Source organism: Anomaloglossus baeobatrachus, chromosome 7, assembly GCF_048569485.1.
Source record: "Anomaloglossus baeobatrachus isolate aAnoBae1 chromosome 7, aAnoBae1.hap1, whole genome shotgun sequence".
Taxonomy (NCBI): Eukaryota; Metazoa; Chordata; class Amphibia; order Anura; family Aromobatidae; genus Anomaloglossus; species Anomaloglossus baeobatrachus.
In genome coordinates this window covers 303,859,329-303,882,895 of record NC_134359.1, presented here as the reverse complement: position 1 = coordinate 303,882,895, position 23,567 = coordinate 303,859,329, and the positions used below count along the sequence as shown (strand labels likewise).

Here is a 23,567-nt window from a genome sequence, read left to right as displayed (position 1 = left end):
AGTTATAGAAGAGAGGTTAGATAAGATAGGGTTAATGTAGTGAAAGGGAGGAATAACAGGTGGCAGTGCAGATGACTAAATGAGGGAGCTGCAGAGGATTGGAGTGTAGAAGTGAGATCAAGAGCGAGAGGACATGGCCTCGGGGCTAGGACTATTCAGGGAACCCTGCGGTAGCCTCCGGAGGTCCAGAGCCTATTGGGACAGAATGAAGAGTAGTACCCCACAGTGAGAGATAGGAAGGCCATGTCTGTCATAATGGTGTGAAGTATAAAACTAATTAAAAGTGGTTGGCTACGAGAACTCTGGTGTTGCATGTCTCAATATCCACCACCTACATCAGTGACTGGTAGCAGGGGTGTGATGGATGCCTACCCAAAGCAGCAAGTAAGTGTCATACACCCCGCCAAAAGCCATTTCCGCACACGGAGTCTCCTTGGCAAAGCAGCATGGCACCAGTGTGGCCCGGGGCCAGCACCCTCCTTCACAACCCGTTTATACAGGATCAGAGAGCAGGATTGTAGAGATCTTGGAAATTATGAGAAATTGAAACATCAAGGCACTGATTCATCTAGATTGGGTATGTTCTCACCAGTCTTAATGAGCGGAAGTGCTGAAGTCAGAGGCATCTGATTCATAAAGTGGCGCTCGGCTGACAAGTATTGCGTGCCCCCATGTGTCTCACCACAAATATTACTCCAGGCAAAGACTGGAGAAAGATTTACAGGGTAGAGGCCACAGAGCATCTCGGTTTAGACAAGCTATGACGTAGAGCCCTCATTCCACCTAAGCTTTGCCAAAACTGGTATGAAAACACCAAAAGTTGCAACATTTTGGCAAAGCTCAACATTATGTAAACATTTTGCAGTTTTTCACAACTTTTTACAGCAGAATTCTGGTGTAATTGCTCTGTTGAATCGAAGTCTAGGGGTACTTTGCACATTGCAACATCGCTAGCATCAGCTAGCGATGCCGAGCGCGATAGTCCCTGCCCCCGTCGCACATGCGATATCTTGGGATAGCTGGCGTAGTGAACATTATCGCTACGGCAGCTTCACACGCACTTACCTGCCCTGCGACGTCGCTCTGGCCGGCGACCCGCCTCCTTCCTAAGGGGGCAGGTCGTGCGGCGTCACAGCGACGTCGCATGGCAGGCGGCCAATAGAAGCGAAGGGGCGGAGATGAGTGGAACGTAAACATCCCGCCCCCCTCCTTCCTTCCGCATTGCCAATGGAGGCAGGTAAGGAGATGTTCCTCGCTCCTGCAGCTTCACACACAGCGATGTGTGCTGCCGCAGGAACGAGGAACAACATCGTAGCTCCTATTGGTGCGACATTATGAAAATGACCAACGCTACACAGATCACCGATTTTCGACGCTTTTGCGATCGTTTATCGGAGCATCTAGGCTTTACACGTTGCGACGTCGTTACCGGCGCCGGATGTGCGTCACTTTCGATTTGACCCCGACGATATTGCAGTAGCAGTGTCGCAACGTGCAAAGTACCCCTAACATCTGAATGTTACAGATTTCATGGGCAATTACTTTTATGGCCGAGTGAAACATCACTGGCAAAATAAGAACAAGTAACTGTTCAGCGGTCCTGAGACTCCGGAGCTCCCAGACTCTTCCGTCCGCTGTCCTCCTTTCCGGTACGTGACCTGTTCTCAACGCTCTAATCATTTTCACCAGTTCCCGCGTTTCCTTTCATATTCCACATGAAAATTAATAAAATAGAAGTATCAATGTCCAAAGAATTCCAAAGAATCCATCGTATCCTAAATCTCAGCGTCTGTGCTCCGCGTCCTATAAGTGTCATCAGTCAGTGACAGAAGACGCTCATGTTATATTCACCATAAAACAAACACAAAAAATACAATGGAGGGAAAAAGAACGTTTACTCCTCATACACAAATACATTGTAACATTATTAATGAAGGCAAAGAAACAAAGATCCAACAGATTCATCAGCGGAGACTGTGATCAGTGAGTGCAGAAGGAAGTCACCGAGACGGATCCCGGCAGAAAGATCACTCACATTTATTCTCTATAGCGGAAATAACGACGTGAAAAACAGAAGCTGCAATGCCAGGAGATCTATCAATAATGGTGATCTATGAATCCTGGAGATCTATAAGCAATAGGGATCTATAAATCATTGTGATCTAAGAATCCTGGTGATCTATAAGTAATAGTGATCTATAAATCCTGGTGATCTATAAATCCTGGAGATCTATAAGTAATAGTGATCCATAAATCATTGTGATCTATAAATCATGGTGATCTATAAGTAATAGTGATCTATAAATCATATTGATCTATGAATCCTGGTGATCTATAAGTAATAGTGATCTATAAATCATATTGATCTATGAATCCTAGTGATCCATGAATCCTGGTTAGCTATACATTCTAGTGATTTATGAATCATGAGGATCTATAAATTATGGTGATTTATACATTCTGATGATCTATGAATTTTGGTGATATGAATTCTGGTGATCCATAAATCATGAGGATCTATGAATCTTGGAGATCTATGAATCATGGTGATCTATAAGTAATGGTAATCTATAAATCATAGTGATTCATGAATCCTGGTGATCTATAAATCATTGTGATCTATGAATCCTGGTGATTTATAAGCAATAGTGATCTATAAATCATTGTGATCTAAGAATCCTGGTGATCTATAAGCAATAGTGATCTACAAATCATGGTGATCTATAAATCCTGGTGATCCATGAATCCTGGTTAGCTATACATTCTAGTGATTTATGAATCATGAGGATCTATGAATCCTGGGGATCTATAGTTTATGGTTATTTATACATTCTGATGATCTATGAATTTTGGTGATATGAATTCTGGTGATCCATAAATCATGAGGATCTATGAATCTTGGAGATCTATGAATCATGGTGATCTATAAGTAATGGTAATCTATAAATCATAGTGATTCATGAATCCTGGTGATCTATAAATTCTGGTGATCTATGAATCCTGGTGATATGAATTATGATGATCTATAGATACTGGTGATCTATACATCCTGGAGATCTATGAATCCTAGAGATCTATAAACCATAGTGATCTATGTATGATTGTGAGCAGTGAGCCGTAGTGATGTGATCTGTGGTGATCGGTCAGTCTCCGCTCGGCTCATGTCCTCTTCACCTGGTTATACGTCCTCCTGCCGGTGACTACAGATCCTGGGGAGATGAAGCAGAACACATCTATATAATCTCCAATGGGTAATAACTTTCCAAAAGGTTAAAATATATTTTTCCTCCCCATCAGGCTCCGAGATCTAGCGTCAGATACCGAGGAAAGTGATTCTCTCTTGGCTTTGTTCACACTTCTATTTTCACGCACATGCTCCATCCATGGTTGCCATACATAGAACGTGCTCCCATTATAATCTATGGCGCTGTTTATACAGATAAGGGTTTTTTTTGTAGATCCGGGTGCATTTTTAATCTATGTCATGGATGAAAATCGCCCATACAGGTCTATGGGTTCAGGAGAACCATGGACATCACATGGATGGCGTCAGTGTGCGGTGCGTGTGCCGGCCATGATTTATATTGTAGCGGATCTGAGACTTGGAACATTTTTATTTTTTGTTACATATGAGGAAAAACACTGATGGTAAAACTGGTGAACTGAGCAAATACTGACCAAAACCAGTCACTGCAAGAAAAAAGGGGCGTCTGAAGGAGGCCAATAATTAGGAACCTGACATAAGTAAGTGATCGTACTCATAGAGAAGAAGCTCGCCAAATATTAGAAGGTTTTGTAATAAATCATATTGAGGACTCACAATATAAAGAGCCCAAGGTGCGGACCACAGGGTGCAGAACATCACAGAAACAGACAATACCATCCAGGATCCTTGCCCGACCCCGGGCGGAGACGAGGCTGAAAAACATAAGAAGTCAACAAGATGAATGTTAGATGGGAACCGATCACTGGTGTTATGGGGAATGGGTAATTAAGAGCGTTGTGTGACCGCAGGACGACTGTCATAGTGTGTTCGGCCCTGTTATATACTTGTTTAATCCTACGTGGGGAAAGGGTAAATAAAAGCCTATCTCACTGCTATCGCACCTGCACCCTACTAGTTCCTGTACAGACTAGTATCCCTATCTGCACAGCACTCTAAAGGGGGCTTTACACGCTGTGACATCGCTAGCAATATATCATCGAGGTCACGGTGTTTGTGACGCACATCTGGCGCCGTTAGCGACATCGCAGTGTGTGACACCAAGGAGCGACCGTCAACGATCCCAAAAGTGGTAAAAAACGTTGGTTTTTGAGAGGTCGTTCTTAAACAAAATATCGTTATTTGGCCACTAGCGATGTTATTCCTCGTTCCTGCGGCACCATACATCGCTATGTGTGACACCGCTGAAACGAGGAACATCTCCTTACCTGCCTCCACCGGCAATGCGGAAGGAAGGAGGTGGGCGGGATGTTACGTCCCGCTCATCTCCGCCCCTCTGCTTCTATTGGCCGGCCGCTTAGTGACGCCGCTGTGACGCCGAACGAACCGCCCCCTTGAGGGAGAGATTGTTCGGCGGTCAGAGCGACGTCGCTGACAAGGTATGTGCGTGTGACGCTGCCGTAGTGATAATGTTCGCTACGGCAGCAATCACCACATATCGCACGTACGACGGGGGTGGGTGACATCGCTAGCAAACGCTAAAAAGCACCCTTAATAGTCCCTGCACAGAATGGAATATCCCTAGGCAAACAGCTAGAAAGTTACAACCTGAACCTGGCTGCCTGAAGGCCATCGGGTTTTATCACGTACCTCCTGAGGAACCAGAGGGAAGTTTGCAATGCGCTACAAAAAAGGATAAGGCAAGCGTACAGAGACAGAAAGGTATCCAAAGTGAGGAAACATAAAACATGTGCACAAATGGCAAAAGAGATATAATAAATGCAAACAAGAGAAAATGCCTAACAACCTAACAGAAAACAAAAGGAAGGTGTAGAGGAAGCAAAAAACAATACACAAAAAGAACAATACTGATTTCTGCCTAAACCTCTGAGCTGCAGAGCTGGACCTCCTTGGAAGACATCCATATAGAAATAAATGTAGCCAGCAGAAAAGGCTGGAGAAGAGGAGTATAAATAGCCCCACCCAAGATGTGATAGGACAGAGACAATAAGCAAGTGTGAACACCTGTAACCACAAACCAATGTAAAAGAAGCAAAGGTAAAAAGACAATCAGTACTTGCACAGGGACCAACCAAGCTGTGGATCAGCATGGGAGGAAACCGACCACACACCACAAAAAACCCATATCAAGTCCTGAGGCATGACAGCCCTACATCTGGGGACATATAAGAGGAGCCTGATGGTGGAGCCAGATGGCTGGAAATGCTCCTTGCCTCTGCAGCCACAGTTATAGTACTTCAGGGTTGGAAGATGATGTTCTCCTTTCTCAGGATCAACACACAATCTTCACAATGTTTCTTATGGATGATTGTCAGTCATCACTGATAATCCTAATTATGGATGAGCAGATTCCACCACCTCATATGACTACTTGGGTCCAGTATATGTTATTTGGCTGTTGTTGAGGGTCAGGATAATCTGACACAACCTTTGATGTTCAGGTTACCTTGGTCAGATGCAAAGTTGTAACATCCCTCTCTTGATGTAGAGGCGTTCGTTACTCTTGTAAACACCAGATTGGGAATGTACTGCTGGATCCAACGCTGATAGATCTGCACCAGAGAGTAGACTCCAGGGCGGAAGGCGGCAGCACAACCTTCTCCCCAGCTTACAATGCCGGCCTGGTACCAGACACCACTAATATTACACACGAGAGGTCCTCCATAGTCTCCCTGAAAGAGAGGATTGCGGTGATGTAGAGTGCACTTTTTATATACTCACCTATGCCCATTCCCACACGAATCCATTGGGTGCAGTTGTCAACAATGGCATCTGTTCACCATGTACATGCTGGGATGTCCTACCCTCCTGTGAGGTGGCATCAGCACCATCCAGCATTGCACAATATTAAAGCTTTATCTCTTAATGCATCATACCTCCCAACTTTTGAAGAAGGAAAAGAGGGACAAAGTTTGTGGCGCGCGTAGCGCGCCGCGGCAAATTTTTAGGCCACGCCCCATAACCACACCCATTTCACAGTCACGCCCATATCCACTCCCCATCCACACCCATTCAGCAAACTGAAACTGCAGAAGCTGTCCGTGATCGCTCTGAGCCACCACAGATGCGCAAGCGCTGGCCATATGAACCACATTACCTATTACCGCAGGCGCAAGATTATGGGCGGCGCTGTGATTGTCATCAGCAGCGTCATCCAAGTACCCACCCATAATCTCGTGCCCACGCTTCTCACTCTGCCTCCACCGTTATGCGCAAGCACTGTCCATATGAACCATGTTACCTATTACCGTGGGCGCGAGATTATGGGCGGCGCTGTGATTGTCATCAGCAAAGTCATCCAAGTACCCACCCATAATCTCGTGCAAGAAGTAATAGGTAACATGGTTCATATGGCCAGCACTTGCGCATAACAGTGGAGTCAGAGGTAAAAGTGTGGGCACGAGATTATGGGCGGGTACTTGGATAACGCTGCTGATGACAATCACAGCGCCGCCCATAATCTCGCGCCTGCGCAATCACCTGAAAAAGCGTTCACATGCGCAAAACTTTGGGAGGACAGTTACATGAGGAAGGCGTCCTTGTGTATGTAAATGAGCAATGGGGGACTGCGTAAAGCGGCAGGAGGGGAATAACGGACGCTAGACAGCCCGCCCCCGTGACCATAAAAACACATTTGCATACAAAAAGGTAAGACTTCATAAAGTATTTTTGTAGGTCTCAAAGGGGGCACAATAACAACAGGAACCTTTCTAGAAGCAGCCCAGGAGCTGCAGAGGGGAATCTATTACTTTCATTGTGAAATTTCTGCTGACAGGTTCCCTTTAACTGGTAGGGGAGCCAGGATAAAGCAGAGCTGAAGTTGTTGGGCAGCTAGGACCCAGCAGCTCCACAGGCAGGAGACCACTGATCGGTAAGCTAATAGAAGTCTGCAGATGTCACTCTGCATAGGTTATTACTGGCCAGTGCTATCTGCAGGAGAGAGAAGTGCTGATTGCACTTTCTCCTCAGCTTCCTGATTCCCCGTGTGTCTGAAGCAGTGAGAAGCCGCACACGGGGAGTCAGAGAGAACAGCTGCAGGGAAGCTCCGGAGCTGGGGATGTCGGCTCTGGGGGAGGGGGGGGGTCGGCTCTGGTGCAGGGGATCCACTCCGGGGCTGCGGATGTTGGCTCTGGGGGAGGGGGGGGTCGGCTCTGGTGCAGAGGATCCACTCCGGGGCTGGGGATGTCGGCTCTGGGGGAGGGGGGGGTCGGCTCTGGTGCAGGGGATCCACTCCAGGGCTGGGGATGTCCGCTCTGGGGGAGGGGGGGGCTCGGCTCTGCTGCACGGGGTGATTCATACCTCAGCAGCAGTCACAGGAGTTTCAAGGTGCGCGCTCGACTCTGTAATGAATAGAAGGGAGAAACAGCGAGGCGGGGCTACAGTGGGTGGGTAGAGCCACGGGACAAACAGCCTCACGGGCGGGACTCGGGATCAAAGGCTCAAAAGAGGGACTGTCCCGCTGTATCCGGGACGGTTGGGAGGTATGATGCATGTCTGCTGACAGGTCATTTTCAGCGGCCGGTCAGCCCTAGTCCACCTGTCTCCAGCCAGTTACTGCATTATACTTATACTTCTCAGGTGCACTTATTGACCCTTTGTGTTCTGACCCAGCTCCTGTATGTTGATTATCTCTGGGATGTCTATCTAGGTTTGACTTTAGGGTGTTATCTTCTCTGTCTTATGGGGTTAATTCCTAAAAGCAAACAACCATCATAAAAGTTAGCCTCAAAGCGGGTTCTGAAAACACTTTTTAAATATAGCAGAGGTGCACAAACTTTCTTGGGGTTCAAGTGCCTCGATCTTAGGATTGCTGAGAGTCAGTGAGTCTTCCGTTACCCTATGGAGAGGTGATTACTTCTGATTTGCGGGGTAATCCTTTAAATTTCCTCCTGAACTTTGCACTTAGCCCTGACTATATCCTAACTATGCTTCTGGCATAATTCTATCTTTATCCACGCCTCACTGGTACTGACCTTGCTACCTAATTACTCATCCCTTAACTCGCTCCACTAGCCAGCAGCTACTCCGTGGGAACAACCCAGGTTAGATTTCCGCGTACACTGAAAACACTAGTGCCCTTGGGATCCCTTCAGCAGAGTGGCTTTCACCATGTCCATCCATTGAAGCGCGTCTAAATTGACAGATCCACTACAGGACTTTGGTCTGATCTATTTCGGTCTATTGAGCTAATTCAGTTAAAATTCCCTTTTTGGCCAAACAATTCCTCTCTTCTATACTGTACTTAATTATCACAGCAGAAGGTAATTTGTAAAACTGGGTTAATTTATCCTATGCTTTGAAATTCTCCCAAATTTCAAAAATGTCTTATTATTGCCATGATTTCTGAATGTGTAAATATTGAATAAATTCGACATTGACATTCACAGGGATCAGTTACTGTTCTTATAAATATTTTTTTGAGCTATATTTTTGAAATATAAATTGTAGAAAATCTTCAAAAGACCATTATAAAATCAGCATTCACATTAATAATGATCAGAGTCTTCAGGGGTTTTACTTCCTATGGAATATCTCCTTAGATACTTACTTGACAAGCATCCTTTTTTCCATCAACGTACCCAGCACAAACTTCGTAGTCATGGACTATGACTGTGCTGGCATTTTCCGGTGATGATATATGATACATCTGATCACATATCTTATAGTTCATTAGAGGAACAGACACCTTCTGGAGGATCCCATTTGTAGGAGAAGCTAAAAAAACAAAGTTTTGAAAGTTTGAAAGATGTTTGAGAATCGCTGCTAATGAATAATTTCATTTATGTCCTGAATTTTATGGGTCAATCATATCTTCCATATCTCCCCCCTTACAAAATTGTTAGGTATCTGTATGTTCCGTCAGTTTTTTATTTAATTATGGCCCCATGCTGCTAAAATGGGTTGTTGCCCTCAATATGAACCCACTTTCAAGATGAAATATATATCGGCAGTGACTATATACAGCGAGTACGTCTTTTGTTTCTTTCCTCATTTTAATCTTGTATTTCGTGCTGTTTGGGCTTATGGGTTTGTGCATACAAGTAGAAGAAAAGGACCTACACCCATTCTCTGTGGCCCCCCAGCCGGTGGTCCAGCAGTAACACCCACAGGGAAAATTGGACCACTCATCCGGAAGGCGAATTGTTTGGATGAATTGGGTGAAGTTGACTGGACTGGTCAACCTCATAAGAGCGATGTCTCCTTTGCTTCCTATCTTCACAAACTCCGGGTGAGAAATGATCCGGTCCACAGTGGAGACAATTTCATTAGAGGTGGCGGTAAACATCTGGTACATGCCCAACATGACTTTAAAGAAAGCAGGATCGGCATTCCTAAAACAACAGAACAATATTAATGACCTTATTGGGATTTTCTAACCTTTATGGTTAGAGTTTAAAAAACGAGAAGTGAATACTAATTATTCATGTTTGGATAATGCTCTCCGAATACCGAGCGCTATTCCAGTTTTCGTCATGGCAAGAAAAATACTCAAGTTCCCCATTTAATTGCATTAGGTTTGTAATTTGTAACAAATACCAGAATAGAACTTTGGGATTTGTTACGAATAATCCAAACACTAATATTTACTATTCAACCATCACTAGTGTATAATTATGAAGTGAACACAACTTATATACTACATGATTCGTATGTGCACCAGTCTACGGTCTCGACTATTCCATTTCGGATTCCACAAAGCAGAGTTTCTTCTTCCCTCTCTTTGTAAAGCCTGCTTTACACCTTACGATCCAGCATACGATATCGTATGCGATGTGACACGCCCCCATCGTATGTGCGGCACGTTCAATTTGTTGAATGTGCAGCACAAACGATTAACCCCCGTCACACGTACTTACCCGTCCATACGACCTCGCTGTGGGCGGCGAACGTCCACTTCATGGACTGGGAGGGATGTTCGGCGTCACAGCGACGTCACGCGACAGCCGGCCAATAGAAGCGGAGGGGCGGTGCTGAGCGGGACATAAACATCCCGCCCACCTCCTTCCTTCCGCATTGCTGGCCGGGAGCCGCAGGATGCAGGTAAGATCTGTTCATCGTTCCTGGGGTGTCACACAGTGCGATGTGTGCTACCCCGGGTACAATGAACAATCTGACGTTCAATTCTAGAGAAATGAACAATGTGCATGCGATGAACGTTTTACCGTTCAATCGCAATCGCACGTACCTGTCACACACTGCAATGTACCTTATGATGCCAGATGTGCGTCACTTACGACGTGACCCCATCGACACATTGTAAGATACATTGCAGCGTGTAAAGCGGGCTTTAGTCATGTGTTTGCAGAAAATTGAAATAAACCTGATCGCCAGTTGCCCAAAAGCACATATCCAATGCAGAGAGGGAGGAAAAGCTGTTTTCTGTGCCAGAAGTGGAGCTATGACGACACAAGTTTGTGGCTGCAAACAGGACATAAATGGACAAGGGCATAACAACAACCGTGCCCATGCTGGAGGGGGGGGGGGCGGCCGCCGACAGCTGCTATTTCAGCTGGTTGTGTGTCCGAGGACTCTCTGGGTCCCTGCAATTTATTGTCCAGTGCCGTCCAATCAGAAGCCAGCAGCTGACGTTGGCGTGCTAGTCACAGGCGGCAAATGGCATTATTACTGGAAGGGGCTCAGGATAAAGGAGATTATACTAGGATGAGAGACATTATATCAGGAAGGGGAGACATTATATTAGGAAGGTTCCGGTATAAAGGACATTATACCAGGAAAGGGAGACATTATACCAGAAAAAGACCCAAAACAGAACACATTATACCAGGAAGAAGTCCAGGACAGAGGATATTACTTCAGGATAGGGCCAGGATCAAGGACAATCTTACAGGATCAGGAAATTATTATTTGAGCTAGGGCAAACATGTATGTCTTCATAGGATCTGGATTACAAGGGCCTGTACATCTGATAACATGCAGTTGGGGGGCTCAGGTCCAAATTTTGCTCTGGGGTACATTGGACTCTAGCTGCACAACTGTCTATGGATCTTTAATAATATAAGTAAAGGAGTAGGTTGTGTCCATTTCATTGTTAAACACATCAGGGGCAACTTTACAGCTGGATCACCCATTTAAGACTTTTGCTTTATGACACAAGTTAAAAACTGTCTTTAGTAAAAACAAAGTTGATGCTAATAATCTGGTGAATGTAATTAACTGGTCACCATTACATAAGTCGAACGGCAGCCAGTCCTAGTCTTGTGTCAGGATGGGCTGCAGGTTGCAGAAACACAGCTCCCAAGAACTATGTCTGAATCACAGCTGTATCATAAGCATTCATAGCAGGGGAGCCGGGGAAGTCTGTGACAGGGAAAAAATAAATCTTCTCCTTGGCTGACTGAGGCTGGAGAAGATTTATTTCTTCTGATGTCACAGCCCTTCTCTTTGGCTCATGGAAGTATGTGTTATTATTGTACAGTGCTTCTGTCAGTTGAGACACAGTTCTCAGGAGCTGTGTTTCTTCAGACTGCAGCCCATGCTGACATGAGTAGGACGCGCTGCCTTTGAATTATGTGATGGAGCCAGTTTATTGCATTCTTAGAGAACTCTTTCATGATGAAGTCACTGAAAGGCACGAGCCTAAGAGATCAAGGTCCATGTGTTTGTAGACCCCATGTAAACCTTGTCTGAGCCACACTGAGATTTTCTTACCCTTCAAAGCAGTGAGCAGCGGACAGCACCCACTGATCAGAGATGAGTGACCCCCCACAAATATGGGAGTCATTGTTCTGCACGCTCACTTGCCAGGGCCACTCTCCTTGCTTGGAGTCAGTGCCCCCATAGATTCTGTTGAGGGTTCCCGAGTACGGGACATTCGAGGAGGCTTTAGAGCAGGAAAGGAAAGAAGCCACTGAAAGAGAAAAACATCAAGGTCAAGCTGGTGGTTAAACTCTTGTGTTATCAAAATGATGAAAGACGTTTAGAAAAGTCAATAATTTATTACATTTCTCCCAAAAAAAAATCAATACAGAGAAAACACTCCAAGTACTCCAGCGGGACAAAAAAAAATCTGTTCTATTGATGAGGGAACCAATTCCCACCAATTGACCCCTGTAAAATGTGAAAATGTTTCAAAAATGTCTGAATTTAAGGTGGACATGAGTCAAATATTTCAGTTTTCTTGGGGCCATAAATGCAACATCTCATCCTATATATTTACACTGTTCTCTATATACACTTCAGCCTTCACCCTTCACCTTTACAAGTGGATGTGACCTCTCCAGCGTACGAGGTTTTGTAAAGGAGTTCATAGAGCATCTATTCTACGTTCACATGAATCAGGGGTCAACTGAGCCAGACGTTGGCTGTGTTCAATCAATGCCTCAATAAGTATAATTGACTGATAACTTCATCTAATATATAAAGCTGAGTGTGTGTGTGTGTGTGTGTGTGTGTGTGTGTGTGTGTCCACTAAAGGAATCTGCACCGTAGCATTTACAATCACGAAATTTTGCACAGATGCCCCATGTGACTCAGGGAACTTCATAGACTATGTTTTGACAGGAAAATTGAAACCTGTGCTTTACAGTTACTCTCCAAAAAACATGCCTCCATTAAACTGAATGGAGGTGGGAGATACGGGCTATTAATAGCAACAGTCAGTGGTTGCTATAGGAACAAAATAAACTGTTAGTATAAGAAGCTTCTGTGTGAGGTAATAAGATGTCGGTGGGAAGACGGATAGAGAGAGACAGAAAAAGACAGACAGACATAGAGACAGACACAGACAGAGACACAGACAGAGACAGATGTGGAAAGAGACAGACAGAGACAGATGGGCAAAGAGACAGTCCTGGAAAGAGACAGACCTGGAAAGAGACCGACGGGGAAAGAGACAGCTGGGCAAAGAGACAGCCGGGCAAAGAGACAGACAGGCAAAGAGACAGACCTGGAAAATGACAGACCTGGAAAGAGACAGACCTGGAAAGAGACAGACCTGGAAAGAGACCGACGGGGAAAGAGACAGCCGGGCAAAGAGACAGCCAGGCAAACAGACAGCTGGGCAAAGAGACAGACAGGCAAAGAGACAGACCTGGAAAATGACAGACCTGGAAAGAGACAGACCTGGAAAGAGACAGACCTGGAAAATGACAGACCTGGAAAGAGACAGACCTGGAAAGAAACAGACCTGGAAAGAGACAGACCTGGAAAGAGACTGACGGGGAAAGAGACAGCAGGGCAAAGAGACAGATAGGCAAAGAGACAGACCTGGAAAATGACAGACCTGGAAATAGACAGACCTGGAAAGAGACAGACCTGGAAAGAGAATGACGGGGAAAGAGACAGCCGGGCAAAGAGAGAGCCGGGGAAAGAGACAGCCGGGCAAAGAGACAGACAGGCAAAGAGACCGACCTGGAAAATGACAGACCTGGAAAGAGACAGACGTGGAAAGAGACAGCCAGGCAAAGAGACAGCCGGGCAAAGAGACAGACAGGCAAAGAGACCAACCTTTAAAATGACAGACCTGGAAAGAGACAGCTGGGCAAAGAGACAGCCGGGCAAAGAGATAGCCCTGGAAAAAGACAGCCTGGAAAATGACAGACCTGGAAAGAGACAGACCTGGAAAGAGACAGACCTGGAAAGAGACCGACGGGGAAAGAGACAGCCGGGCAAAGAGACAGCCAGGCAAACAGACAGACAGGCAAAGAGACAGACCTGGAAAATGACAGACCTGGAAAGAGACAGTCCTGGAAAGAGACAGACCTGGAAATAGACTGATGGGGAAAGAGACAGCCGGGCAAAGAGACAGATAGGCAAAGAGACAGACCTGGAAAATGACAGACCTGGAAAGAGACAGACCTGGAAAGAGACTGACGGGGAAAGAGACAGCCGGGCAAAGAGACAGCCGGGGAAAGAGACAGCCGGGCAAAGAGACAGACAGGCAAAGAGACCGACCTGGAAAATGACAGACCTGGAAAGAGACAGACGTGGAAAGAGACAGCTGGGCAAAGAGACAGCCGGGCAAAGAGATAGCCCTGGAAACAGACAGCCCTGGAAAAAGACTGCCAGGCAAAGAGATAGCCAGGTAAAGAGACAGCCGGGCAAAGAGACAGACCTGGAAAGAGACAGACCTGGAAAGAGACAGATGGGGAAAGAGACAGACAAAGACAGCTGGGAAACAGACAGACGGGGAAAGAGAGAGACAGACAGACACACACATAGAGACAGATGAGCAAAGAGAGAAGACAGACAGACACACACAGAGACAGACAAAGAGATAGAGACAGACAGACACAGAGATGGAGACAGACTGATACAAATACAGAGACATAGAAACAGACAGACAGAGACATAGACACAGACAGACAAGGAAAGAGACAGACAGAGAGACAGACAGCGACACACAGACAGAGACTGGGAGACAGACAGAGAGACAGTTACTATCCCGGTCAACGCCCGGGTACTACAGTTAGTTATTGATAAACCTCAAATTTAGAACTAATTTAAGGTCAGCAACACTGAGAGCGATCCACAGGCTGCACTGCTGTGTATGAGAGGATTTTCTCCGCCTAACATCTCAATAGCACTCTTCTTTACAAGTAGAATATATTAGGGTATAAATATATGTGTTATCATATGCCAGTGTATTATAGGGTGAAAAAATGCTAAAATTAAAAATTAAGAGTGGACAACTGGTCGTTGTTTCTAACTTTCATTACATTGATCTCGGAGCCCTGTGCTGAAGGCCTATGTGGGTCAGCGCTAAATGCACGGGGTGTGACCCACATTTTTGCCTGATTTGGGCGGATCCAAATCTATTCATTCCAAATATTTGACCTTTATAATTTCTGTCCAAATCTTCGGTTTATGTGTCAACTTGTCAAATGGCACCAACTAGTCCAATCCTAACACAATGGGGGGATTGTCAAGACTTGGACAGAGCGTGATCCCAGTGCTGATCGATGGCAGCACAATAGGATCACATCGTCATGCAACATTTTCAGAGCCACGTTCTAAGAATATTTCCTAATAAATACTTTACTTGTGTCAATTTTATTGAAAATAATGTGAAGTGGAAATAATATAATGAAGATCTTCAATGACTGCAGGAGACCAGAAGCCGATGGTTTAAAAAGTAGATCTGGAGTAGGATTTTTATCAGTTTTTGGAGACGCTTTCATGTAACTTTCAATTAAAGTGTCACCTCCTTCCATGGTGCAAGAAGCCGGGACGTCTCTGTGACGACATGGACTCTCATGGGTTAAAGTTTCTTAAAATTCAGCCAGACAGGATGATAGATTGTTTATAGACGGGGGATAAGCCCCTCATTGATTCTACAAGACTCTTGTTGACTCATGTAATTGTGTTGGCCACTGAAAGCCAGACGTATTGTTTCTCCAGACTCTTTCAGTAACCATTGTATTGTAGTTGTGTATTGCTAATGTGATTAACTTAGTAGCCATTGTCTAGTCGGTGACTCCCAGACTACATGTATACCCTCAGTCTTTCTGTAGACATCATTTGGATGAACATTGTCCATGCAGCTTGAGATTCATCCAATGGGAGAGGCGATCTTGTCCAACCAATCGATGAGGACGCAGTGTATCTAAGTGGAAGGCTGTGGCTATAAAAGGGACTTCTTTAAGCCACCAGGTGGTTGATGGATGCTGATGGATCCAGTATAAGCTCTCAGGAGCTGACTAGAGGATCAGGATATCTTATGGCTTCAATCTAGGGACTCCGGTTCCGGTTGGAGACCATATCCACAGCCTAGGGATTTCGACTCCGGCTGCCAGGATTGTAACATCAAACCAGGACTACCTAAGGAGGACACTCAGGTTGGGACAGTTCAGTCACCTGGCTACAGACTTTGCAGACCTCACACAGCTTCCTAAATCTGGCGCTATTCCTTTCTCAGTAGGTGCCCGCCAAAAGCGGGGTGCTGCTGGATTGGAGTAAGTGGCCCTGGGAGCTCTGAGGCATGGACATTCTAATCCCTGGTGAGCCAGTGGAAGGGTGAGACTCTGTTGCCTGTTACATTTGTGTGTTTTGCTGGTTATGTGTTATGTGCCGTTAATTGTTTGGGGATCCAATAAAGTCTAATTATTGTGGTTCCCTCACCCTGTGTTGTCTGAGTAGTGTTACGCCCACGGTTAGGGAGGCCGGCGTTCAGTTGGGATGAGCCCTGAGATACGCTGTCTTTCTAAAGGCGGTGGGTTTTAGTGGACGAGAGCACCCACTGAGCCCCGTGTCTCCACAGTCTCCACCTCAATTAGTTTTCTATGTGTCTACTATATATTGCATAAGGAAGCGCGGCAAGAGCCTCCACACAGCTGTCTGCACATAAAGCTCTTTTCCATTTGGAGAACATTCTGGTTTGGATTTATAGTCTAAAGGCCCCGTTACACGCTACGATTTAGCTGACATATGTATATATATATATATATATGTCATCGGGGTCACGGTTTTCGTGACGCACATCCGTCATCGTTATCGACGTCGTTGCGTGTGACACCTACGTGCGACTCCGAACGATCGCAAATAGGTTGAAAATCGTTGATCGTTGATACGTCGTTCAGTTTCAAAATATTGTTCGTCGTTTGGAACGCAGCAGACATATTGGTACGTTTGACACCCTGCAAACGACGAACAACATCCACACGACCGCCTTGGTCAAACAATATATCGCTGAACAATGTAGCGTCGTTTGTGAGATGTGTACGTGTGACCGCTACTAAACGACCTATGTGCGATCTCGGCAAATCGTAACTATGATCTGTGCGTGTCACATCGCTACTGAGATTGTCAGATAAATCGTAGCCTGTAATGGGGCCTTTAGTCATGTGGAAGTTCTCTAGAAAGGGTTAATTTTGGCTTCTAGGATGGCTTGTCACGAGTGTGTCATGTCTGCAGGTTACATTTGATGCTGAAAGGTTTAAAGACTCTTTCCTTTCTGGTTGAGATTACTCATAGTCTTAACCACAGCTGCAACATCTTATCATCCTGCCCTTTCCGCTATATTTACCCACTCCGGGCTTTACTCCATGCCAGTGATAGAATATCTATACTGACCACTTTGAAGGAGCCAGTCTCTGGAGTAGCTGAGGTGTAGCTGTGAAGTTTCCTGTTGAAGAAACCTAGGAGTGTTATTTGTTGTGTCTTTCCCCACTCCATTTGTCTTACTTTCCTTATGTTGTTTTATTGTAGCAGTGGGATTATTGTCTTGCTGACTTCTCACTAGTCATGGTAAGTTCAGGGTCAGCAATGGCCTAGGCATGTGACAGGAAAAGACCTGTCTAGGGACAATCGGGAGCTCAGTGATCAGTCACAGGTGAGTGTGAGGTGGTGACCCCTCCCCACTCTTCCTATATTCAGGACCTTGCTTTACATCTTCCCTGGTTTTTCCCTTGTCTGTTGCACCACATGCCTGGCATTCCCTCACTTCATTGTGGCATTGCTGCTTTCAATAGGTGGTGCTAGAAACTCCATTTTGGGGATCAGAATTGGACATTTAATGTATAATGAAACACAGAAATCATTATTTCTTAACAAATCTTTTTTTACTTCCAACGTGGGTGAATGAATGCACCCTAAACATCACCAGGTGTGAAAGTGAAAGCATTATTACAAATGGCAGATGAAGGGGAAATAGGGCCGAAACGCGCGTCGGGATATGTGGTGAAAGCTGATGTGTTGACAGTCTAAAATTCTTCTTCTGAATATGTTTGATCAGAATGTATCTTTATTTTTTTCCCTATTGATTTTATTTTTTGTACATCACATTGCACCAAACCATATTTCTAAGTTGAAGAATTGTAAATAACTCTGCATGTGCATACATACATGTATATATGTATACACTCTCTGAACTATCAGAGAAAATTTATTTCCCATTCTACAAGGTTAAATTTACATTTTCTTTACATTTTATTTATTTTTCAGATTGGACCTTAAGCTTTCCATTTCTAGAAATGTAGGAAATGTAACCTTGTAGAACGGGGAATAAATTCTCCATAATAGTTCAAAATATGTATACGTTTTTTGAAGCACCCTGTGTGTATATATATATATATATATATATATATATATATATTCCATGGAATCAATGGTGCTCTATACATATATATATATATATATATATATATATAAAAATATATATATATATATATATATATATATATATATATATATATATATATATATATATATATATATATATATATATACTTACAAATACCTGTTATCATTTCTCCTTGGTAGTCTTCTGCCATATGGTGGCTGCCCTTGGTAATGTAATCTTTTTATTATTTTGTGTTGCTCACCGTCCTCCCTTTGCTCTTTCATTGTTCCTTGTTTTTACTATGAACTTTTACATTCTATGTCTATATTTCCCATATTTCAATTATTAGAATGTAAAAACATTCCTTAAATTCCTGAGAAAATCGCAGAATCCTTTATATTATTACACTTAAAAAACATGTAGAGAATAATGTAAATTAATACTTCTAGAAAAAAAAAATATTGAAATTCTAATTTTTGTATCTTTCTATTTAGCAATAAGTAAGTCTTATTTTAGTCGAAAATTTGTTACATTTTAGATTTTTTTTTGCTTTGAATGTTTTAGAATTTTACATTTTGTGTAAATAAATCAATTTGAGTTGTGGGAATTTGATTTATAACTTTTTTTTTATTACGAGATTTTTCATTTTTTAAAAAATATATATTTTAGTCCAATCAAAACACAATTTGCCTGATCGTGTCACCTAATGATCTCCCCCCTTGCTCAGTACACCACATTACGTACCTATGCCCAGTAGGGTCATCACTTGTGTTGGAGCCATTGGAGATGCGAGGCCATCGGCTGAGGTCTCTTCTTCAGACGTCTTTGCTTCCTCTCCTAGGAGATGATGGATCTGGCTGTATTTAAGGGCCGGAATAGTCACCAGATTATGTCAGCACCCTACTAGAAAATGTTGTCACGCCTGAATGATAATCTCCAGGCATCTATCTATATACAATGTCACCTTAACAGTAGAGTATATTGGTGATAGTTAATCCCCCAACGTATCACATTATGTAATACTTTTTGCTATGTAAGGAATCTTGAAGACAAAGATCATTGTGTTTTCAAATTTTTTATTTTTACCTTATACTCTTTAATATAAAATTCAGTTTAGTATTTAATGTAGGAGACTCTCTAGCCGAGCCTTGATGATATGTTATCTGTAAGCCAGGAAGCCAGAATATAGAGATGTGAGCTGAGGTCAAAGGTCACAGTAATAAGAGTGAATGAAAAGCAAAGGTCAAAGATCAGGTTAGATGATCAGATAACAAACCAAGGTCAACATTGTGCTCTAAGGACAAACTAAGGTGAACAATAAGATCTAAGAATAAACTAACTCAACAAAAAGATCTAAGACTAAAACCAAGGTCAACATTGAGCTCTAAAGGTACCGTCACACTAAACAACTTACCAGCGATCCCAACAACGATACAACCTGATAGGGATCACTGGTAAGTTGCTAGAAGGTCACTGGTGAGATGTCACACTGCGACGCTCCAGCGATCCCACCAGCAACCTGACCTGGCAGGGATCGCTGGAGCATCGCTACACGGGTTGCTGGTGAGCTGTCACCAGCAACCAGTGACCAGCCCCCAGCCAGCAGCGACGCACTGAAGCGATTCTGCGCTGGGTAACTAAGGTAAATATCGGGTAACCAACCTGATATTTACCTTGGTTACCAGCGGACGCAGCTACACGTGCAAAGAGCAGGGAGCTGCGCACACTGCTTAGCGCTGGCTCCCTGCTCTCCTAGTTACAGCACACATGGGGTTAATTACCCGATGTGTACTCTGCTACACGTGCAGGGAGCAGGGAGCTGGCACTGACAGTGAGAGCAGCGGAGGCTGGTAACGAAGGTAAATATCGGGTAACCAAGGACAGGGCTTCTTGGTTACCCGATGTTTACCGTGGTTACCAGTGTCCACAGAAGCCGGCTCCTGCTGCCTCCACATTCAGTTGTTGCTCTGTCGCTGTCACACACAGCGATGTGCGCTGCACAGCGGGACAGCAACAACTAAAAAATGGTCCAGGACATTCAGCAACAACCAACGACCTCACAGCAGGGTCCAGGTTGTTGCTGGATGTCACACATAGCGACATCGCTAGCAACATCGCTGCTACGTCACAAAAGTTGTCCATCAGCAGCGATGTTGCTAGCGATGTTGCTTAGTGTGACTGGGCCTTAAGGACAAGCCAAGGTCAACAATGAGATCACAGAACAAACCAAAGTCAACAATGAGATCTAAGAACAAAGCGAGGTCAACAATGAAATCTAAGAAAAAACCAAGGTCAAAATTGACATCTAAGAACAAAACAATTTCAACAATGATATCAAAAGAACAAACCAAGGTCAACAATGAGATTACAGAACAAACCAAGATCAACAATGATGTCACAAAACAAAGCAAGGTCAACAATGAAATCTAAGTCCAAACCAAGGTCAACAATGAGTTCACAGAACAAACCAAGGTCAACAATAAGATCTAAGACCAAACCAAGATCAGCAATGAGATCTAAGAACAAACCAATGTCAACAATGACATCTAAGAACAAAACAATTTCAACAATGATAACACAGAACAAACTAAGGTCAACAATGAGAACACAGAACAAACCAAAGTCAACAATTAGATCTAAGAACAAAGCAAGGTCAACAATGAAATCTAAGAAAAAAACAAGGTCAAAATTGACATCTAAGAACAAAACAATTTCAACAATGATATCAAAAGAACAAACCAAGGTCAACAATGAGATTACAGAACAAACCAAGATCAACAATGATGTCACAAAACAAAGCAAGGTCAACAATGAGATCTAAGAACAAACCAATGTCAACAATGACATCTAAGAACAAATCAATTTCAACAATGAGATCTTATAACAAACCAAGGTCAACAATGAAATCTAAGAACAAAACAATTTCAACAATTATATCACAGAACAGACCAAGGTCAACAATGAGATCTAAAGGCCCCGTCACACTAAGCAACATCGCTAGCAACATCGCTAGCAACATCGCTGCTAACGAACAACTTTTGTGACGTTGCTAGCGATGTTGCTGTGTGTGACATCCAGCAACAACCTGGCCCCTGCTGTGAGGTCGTTGGTTGTTGCTGAATGTCCTGGGCCATTTTTTAGTTGTTGCTGTCCCGATGTGAAGCACAGATCGCTGTGTGTGACAGCGAGACAGCAACAACTAAATGTGCAGGCAGCAGGAGCCGGCTTCTGCGGAGGCTGGTAACCATGGTAAACATCGGGTAACCAAGAAGCCCTGTCCTTGGTTACCCGATATTTACCTTTGATACCAGCCTCCGCCGCTCTCACTGTCAGTGCCGGCTCCTGCTGTGTGCACATTTAGCTGCAGCACACATCGGGTTAATTAACCCCATGTGTGCTGTAACTAGGAGAGCAAGGAGCCAGCGCTAAGCATTGTGCGCTGCTCCCTGCTCTGTGCACATTTAGCTGCAGCACACATCGGGTTAATTAACCCGATGTGTGCTGTAACTAGGAGCCAGATTCATGAGGTGGAATTTTCAGTGCAAGTTTAACTCTACTGTGGTCAAATGGCAGAATATCTTTATATCTGTTCTTTTTTACATTTTCTTCTTTTTCTCCAGTGATTGTAGGGTAAATCTTCTCTGTCCTGTATTTTGTGGATAGCCTTCTTAATCTCATGAAGTCGCAGGCGAAGTTGTCCTCCCCGTTCTGGTCCTTGCTGTTCATCGCCTGCACTTTCTGAATGAAGGTCCGCAGGATTTCCACTTGGTCCATGCTGGCTCTGTCTCCACTCTGCCAGTCACAGGCTCCTGGGTGTCTGTCAGGGTGGGCACGGCCGCTCAGTCCGAGCCCCTCGCCATGCGGAGCTGCCCCTTCCTTGTCATCAGCCGCAGGAGGGGAAGCAGTGTGCAGTCCCTGCCCAGAGCCCCGCCACCTCCCAGACGGTGTGGCGGGGCTCTGGGCAGGGACTGCACACTGCTTCCCCTCCTGCGGCTGATGACAAGGAAGGGGCAGCTCCGCATGGCGAGGGGCTCGGACTGAGCGGCCGTGCCCACCCTGACAGACACCCAGGAGCCTGTGACTGGCAGAGTGGAGACAGAGCCAGCATGGACCAAGTGGAAATCCTGCGGACCTTCATTCAGAAAGTGCAGGCGATGAACAGCAAGGACCAGAACGGGGAGGACAACTTCGCCTGCGACTTCATGAGATTAAGAAGGCTATCCACAAAATACAGGACAGAGAAGATTTACCCTACAATCACTGGAGAAAAAGAAGAAAATGTAAAAAAGAACAGATATAAAGATATTCTGCCATTTGACCACAGTAGAGTTAAAATTGCACTGAAAATTCCACCTCATGAATCTGACTACATCAATGCAAACTTTATCAAGGGAGTCCATGGCCCTAAAGCATATATAGCAACACAGGGGCCATTAGCTAACACTGTAACTAGGAGAGCAGGGAGCCAGCGCTCAGTGTGCGCTGCTTCCTGCTCTCTGCACGTGTAGCTGCGTGCGGTGGTAACCAAGGTAAATATTGGGTTGGTTACCCGATATTTACCTTAGTTACCAAGCGCAGCATCTTCCACGTGGCGCTGGGGGCTGGTCACTGGTTGCTGGTGAGCTCACCAGCAACTTGTGTAGCGACGCTCCAGCGATCCCTGCCAGGTCAGGTTGCTGGTGGGATCGCTGGAGCGTCGCAGTGTGACATCTCACCAGCAACCTCCTAGCAACTTACCAGCGATCCCTATCGTTGTTGGGATCGCTGGTAAGTTGCTTAGTGTGACTGGACCTTAAGAATAAACCAAGGTCAACAATGAAATCAAAGAACAAACTAATTTCAACAATGAGATCACAGAACAAACCAAGCTCAACAATAAAATCTAAGAACAAACCAAGGTCAATAATTAAATCTAAGAGCAAACAAAGGTCAACAAGGAGATCTAAGAACAAACAAAGGTCAACAATGAGATCTAAGAACAAAAAACAAGGTCAACCATTACTCCTGAGCAAACCAAGGTCAACTTTAGAATCTGATAATCACATGGCAAGATGAGGTCAAGGAAAAAAGTAGATGGACATAAAATGAGCAAAAGTAGGGTTGAAGTCAGACAAAGACAACTCAAGGTTAAAAACAAAATCAGATGATCACAGGACAAACCACATCAAGCATCACGTAGGATATTTTCCAGCTCACCTCCACGGACTACTCCTGTTGCACTTCTGGTCCAACCCTGCACTTCTAGCCACTCCTAAAAATTCGGCCCTATTAAAAACCTTCTCAGCATTATAGGTGCTGAAGCATGCTTTTCCAGGTCTTACATACCTCCCATTCAGGACTTGTCCAGTTGCATCCTTACAACAT

The 23,567-nt window shown here is 44.5% G+C and overlaps 1 protein-coding gene across 1 annotated transcript; it reads right to left on the bottom strand.

Annotated features, from left to right (window-relative positions):
* Positions 1-5,592: 5,592 nt before the first annotated feature.
* LOC142246804 (uncharacterized) lies at positions 5,593-21,977 on the bottom strand. Its single transcript, XM_075319852.1, has 11 exons — positions 21,761-21,977; positions 21,093-21,110; positions 20,973-21,050; positions 20,822-20,869; positions 20,552-20,749; positions 20,431-20,508; positions 18,948-19,040; positions 11,855-12,053; positions 9,245-9,516; positions 8,733-8,899; positions 5,593-5,856 (listed from the first exon to the last, which is right to left on the bottom strand). The coding sequence occupies exons 1-11, from the start codon at positions 21,975-21,977 to the stop codon at positions 5,593-5,595; spliced, it is 1,632 nt and encodes a 543-aa protein (XP_075175967.1).
* Between the last annotated feature and the right edge of the window lie 1,590 nt (positions 21,978-23,567).